The sequence below is a fragment of the chloroplast genome of Durio zibethinus, assembly GCF_047325235.1.
Source record: "Durio zibethinus chloroplast, complete genome".
Classification (NCBI taxonomy): Eukaryota; Viridiplantae; Streptophyta; class Magnoliopsida; order Malvales; family Malvaceae; genus Durio; species Durio zibethinus.
Window position 1 is genome coordinate 5,001 of NC_036829.1, and position 5,000 is coordinate 10,000.

Below are 5,000 nucleotides of genomic sequence, written 5' to 3' on the forward strand. Positions count from 1 at the left end.
AAAAATTCAAAGACGATTTTTTTTTTGGACTGATCCGGAAAAAAAATGGATTCTTAGAATTCTCCATTGATACGACATGCTCTTTTTTCCATCCACTCCTTTCAGGATCAGTCGTGGTCTTACAAACTGTACCGATGGTATGAACGAATCCCTTTCTTCATACAAATGTGTAAAAGATGCTAGTCGCACTTAAAAGCCGAGTACTCTACCGTTGAGTTAGCAACCCGAAAAAAATCGGAATAAAAAAAAAATGGAATTGCACGAGGCAATCAAAACATGAAATTAGCAAAAATTTGAATAAAATAAAAATACACGAAATTCTAAGATAAAAACATAGAAATAGAATAAGTGAAAATTTGTGGACCGCCTCCTGTCTTATTCATTCCATTGTTATCCATTTTTTTTTTTTTTTTCAATACAATATACAATTACAATAAAAAAAACTTCTTGTATCACAACAAATTCAAAGAAAGAACCCATTATTTGAATGAAGTGAAGTGCCAAACTTGTGGGCGGGGATAAATAGATCTATTTATCTACGATCGAATTATATTTGTTCGATACACTGTTGTCAATATGATTGTAAATTTTGAATATAAATGTTGAGAAAAGAATAAAGAATATAAAAAAGACTATAAAAAAATACAATGAAAAAAAGAATTAAGTCAATTTTTTTTTTTTTTTTTATTATATTGTATTTTTTATTATTAATTATTAATAATATTTATTATTATAATATTTATTATTTTTATTATTAATAATATTTATTATTATAATATTTATTATTAATTATTTATTATTAATTATTATTATTTATTATTAATTATTATTAATATTTTCTATTTTTATATGTTATTTTTTCTTGTTATTTTCTCTGTTTTTTTATCTTATTTTATGTTATTTTTTTTTTTTTATCTTATTTTATGTTATTTTTTTAAATGCAATTACTTCATTTATTCAATTGATCTTTTTTCTCTATATTTTATATCAATAAAATTAGCTCAATAAAATCTGTTATAGAACACGGTATTCTATAGTAGCAAAGCAATAAGAAATACGAATAATAAATAAAAAAGTATGAATAAAACAAAAGAGGGGGGAGGAAATTATAAAGAAAAATTTATACAAAGCTAGATATGAGTCATCCACCCCCTCTTTTTTGTATTTCATTAATTGAATTTTGTTTGATTAAGACTAAGTTCCGTAAAAACCCCGGCCTTCTTTAAAATATCATGGACAGTTCCTGTGGGTTGAGCTCCTTTTTCAAGGAAATAGAGAATAGCGGGAACATTCAAATGGGTTTGATTATTTATCGGATCATAAAAACCAACTTTTCGAAGATCTCTTCCCTCTCTTCGGGATCGAACATCAATTGCAACGATTCGATAAACGGCTCATTGGGATAGATGTAGTTAAATAATACCCCCCCCCTAGAAACGTATAAGAAGTTTTCTCCTCGTACGGCTCGAGAAAAAAAAAAAAAAATGATTAAAAGTTATGTCTATTAAAAGTTATGTCTATGTATGGAATTATAATGTATGTAATTAGAATGTCAAAAAGATCCATAAACCCGGCAAATCAATTAGACATTTAAACCCGTCTTTTTTTTTTCAAAAAAAAAGAAGAAAAAAGCATTCGTACTCTCATAACTCAAGTCAAATAACTCTCAAAATGCTCAAAAAAAAATCCTTAGGCATTCTTTTATTGAGTGGTCTCTAACCCCTTTTTTTGTTTGTCTCGTTTAGAATCGATTTCGATTCTTCATTTTGATCTAGTTGTTGAGACAATTGAAAAGGGTATTTCCTTGTTCTAGGATCCTTTATCTTTGTCTTGAATCATTGGGTTTAGACATTACTTCGGCGATATTTAATCAAAAATGGCAGCAACATGCCCCTTTTTCTCTCTTTTTTTCTTTCTATCAAAGAATCATATGAACGATTAATTCCCGCATTATACACTTTTGATCGAAAGAGTTTTACCAATTCCAACAATTTTTCTTTTTGATTTGAAAATAGTTTGAATCGGAGCTTTTCGATTTCTATATCAAAAATAGACTTACGAAGTTGTTCCAACTTATTTATTTCCATTAATTAACCCTAGATCCTTGCCCCTGAAAAATGGATGTTTCTCTTCGAGCTCCATCCTGTACTATTTACATTACAACCCAACAAAAAGACGGATTATAATAGAACAGAACAAAGGATGTCGAGCCAAAAGCACCTTCATTTCTACATAATGGAAGGTGGTGGGTTTTGACATCCACAGCCGATCATGTCCTTCAAGTCGCACGTTGCTTTCTACCACATCGTTTCAAACGAAGTTTTACCATAACATTCCTCTAGTTTGGAACATTGATTCAATTATGGAATCATGAATAGTCATTGGTTCAGTCGATACATAGTAATCTATCTATACTTTTTCCTTCTATATGAAATCAATTTCCTTCTATATGAATCTATATGAAATAAATAGATAATTTAGGAAGAAAAAGCCTCAATAAGAATTCAAATTAACCCATATTGTATGAATACAATATATTTTTATTTTTTTATACTTTTATTAATATTAAGCTTTTCTATTCTAATTAATAATAAATTAATAATATAATTAATAATAATAATATTACGAATATTATAAATAACACAAATAAACTAATCTTTTTGAATCTGCCTTGCATCTTCAAATAACTCGATAGATCAAATAACTCGATAGAATAGATTCGCCAATCTCACAGTTCTTCGAGTGCCAATCTTAAGAAATCATTAAAAATCAAAAGCAAGAATCACATTTTCTCCAATATTTGACTCTTAGAAAGAAGGTTGTTAAAAAAAAAAGAGCAATTTAGATTCGGATATCGTTATTCTGATATATAAAAAGAGTAGGCTCTGGGACGAAAGGATTCGAACCTTCGAATAGCGGGACCAAAACCCGTTGCCTTACCACTCGGCCACGCCCCATTTAGATTTCTATTTGAAACTACTAAACACTAATATGGGTATTCCCTGTTCGTCAATTCCAGTTCCAAATAACTATGGAATAGATTAGATTCTTGCTAGGATTTTGGCACGTATGGATAGAGAATTAAACCGAATTTATTGATCATTACATATAATTCAATTAAGATATTGTATGAAAGTATGATTTCTTCTATTCTCTTGTAAGAATTGAAGGCTTTTTGATTGGGTGAGTTCAAAGAAGTATTGTTTAGTCTGCCTTATTTTCCTTTCTTCATTTTTTTCCTTATATCAAAAAACATATTAATAACTCAATCAAAATTATCTCCAAGAACAAAATTTTGTTATGCTTAATCTTAATATCTTTAATTTGATCTGTATCTGTTTGAATTCTGCCCTTTTTTCGAGTAGTTTTTTATTCGCCAAATTGCCCGAGGCCTATGCTTTTTTGAATCCAATCGTAGATTTTATGCCAGTAATACCTGTTCTCTTTTTTCTCTTAGCCTTTGTTTGGCAAGCTGCTGTAAGTTTTCGATGAGATCCTTAATACTGTCCTAGAAAAATTCATGATTTATTCAAGAAAAAAAAATTGTAACAATTGAAAAGATTAGATAAGTCTTACACTATGAACACTATGAACGAACCGAACCCTCAATTCAAAGATTGAAATTCTTGGATAGCCATGATAAAGCTGGATCATCCCATTTCCTCATTCTGACCCTTTTTCGCCGAAGAACCCTATTTGGATTAAAGTCCGCCACAATATATAATTGTTGGTATAAAAGAATTTTTTTTTGTAATGAAAAACTCAACTCTTATTATAAATGAATTTCTGAAAATTCTTTTCGATTTCTAGAAATTCTAGAAATCACTTTATTTCTTGGTGTCAAAATAGGCTATGTAGTATAAAAACGAGGAATCTATTTTCGTATAAAAATAGAAAAATAAAAATTGCGTATAATTGCGTATATATATAAATAGAAAAATAAAAATTGCGTATAATTGCGTATATAAATAGAAAAATAAAAACGAAGAATCCATTCTCTTCTTTTTACAAAAAAATTCTATGGGAGGTTGTACAATGCGTAATCTTAAATTCGTTGTTTACACCGCAACGATATTCTTTGTTTCTCTCTTCATCTTCGGACTCCTATCTAATGATCCGGGACGTAATCCTGGTAATCCTGGACGGGAAGAATAAAAAAGGGAGAGTTCCTTGCTTCATTTTTATAAATGGTATTAGGATTTGATCTATTCCACTGTCAAAAACCGAAATGGAAAGAGAGGGATTCGAACCCTCGGTACGAATAACTCGCACAACGGATTAGCAATCCGACGCTTTAGTCCACTCAGCCATCTCTCCTAATTTAGAAAAGATAATTACTATGTTACAGTTACAGCACGCAAAAAGAAATGCTTGAAAAAAGCCCTCTTTCCTTTGTTATATAGACCTTTGTTATTTTGTTATATAGATTTTTATTTATTTATATTTTTATTTATTTATATTAATATATTAATTATATTAATTTTTATTTATTTATATTAATATTAGAGTATTATTAATCTTATTAGGGTATTATTAATCTATATATCTATAGATTCTTAATTTTATTATATAGAATATAAATATATACAACTTTTATCAGTAATTCCATTTCATTTTGATTTCGCTCAAAAGGGACTTTTTTATTTCCAATTTCCACGGACCGGCCGGGTACTGACCCGGCCGGGCTCATTTTTTTATTTTCAACTCAAATAAATAATTTTTTCTATGATTCTGCGATCTGACTTGTTGTAACAAAAAAATCTTGTTATTGGATTGAATCAACAATCAGAAGCAGAAGAAGTACTATTTCCGTTCCTATGATATAGAATCCAAATATCATTTCGATTCTTTCTTTTCTTCCTCTTTCTTTTTATTTACATTTATTTTACTAGAATAACTAGAATAAATAATAAAAAAAACTATGGATTTTTGCACAATCCATTTTTATGTTATGACTAAGTTCTTTTGTCGAACCCTATCTATCAAAACTCCTATAACAA

The 5,000-nt window shown here is 28.8% G+C and overlaps 3 protein-coding genes and 3 non-coding genes across 6 annotated transcripts in view; 2 read left to right on the forward strand and 4 right to left on the reverse strand. All coding sequences in view use genetic code 11, as the record gives it.

Annotated features, from left to right (window-relative positions):
* Positions 1–226, reverse strand: part of trnK-UUU — a 2,601-nt gene extending 2,375 nt beyond the window's left edge. Inside the window, exon 1 of the tRNA in view lies at positions 190–226. This is a non-coding gene — a tRNA (tRNA-Lys). The remainder of the gene's footprint in view (positions 1–189) is intronic.
* A 943-nt stretch (positions 227–1,169) lies between these two features.
* rps16 (ribosomal protein S16) lies at positions 1,170–2,329 on the reverse strand. The gene is made up of 2 exons: positions 2,290–2,329; positions 1,170–1,396 (listed from the first exon to the last, which is right to left on the reverse strand). Exons 1-2 carry the CDS (start codon positions 2,327–2,329, stop codon positions 1,170–1,172), a joined length of 267 nt encoding a protein of 88 aa, YP_009457843.1.
* A 556-nt stretch (positions 2,330–2,885) lies between these two features.
* Positions 2,886–2,957, reverse strand: trnQ-UUG. Its single transcript has one exon. It is a non-coding gene; the product is annotated as a tRNA-Gln (tRNA).
* Positions 2,958–3,300: 343 nt separating this feature from the next.
* psbK (photosystem II protein K) lies at positions 3,301–3,492 on the forward strand. Its single transcript has one exon. It carries the CDS (start codon positions 3,301–3,303, stop codon positions 3,490–3,492), a length of 192 nt encoding a protein of 63 aa, YP_009457844.1.
* Positions 3,493–4,035: 543 nt separating this feature from the next.
* Positions 4,036–4,155, forward strand: psbI (photosystem II protein I). Its single transcript has one exon. The coding sequence runs from the start codon at positions 4,036–4,038 to the stop codon at positions 4,153–4,155; it is 120 nt and encodes a 39-aa protein (YP_009457845.1).
* A 74-nt stretch (positions 4,156–4,229) lies between these two features.
* Positions 4,230–4,317, reverse strand: trnS-GCU. Its single transcript has one exon. It is a non-coding gene; the product is annotated as a tRNA-Ser (tRNA).
* Positions 4,318–5,000: the final 683 nt, after the last annotated feature.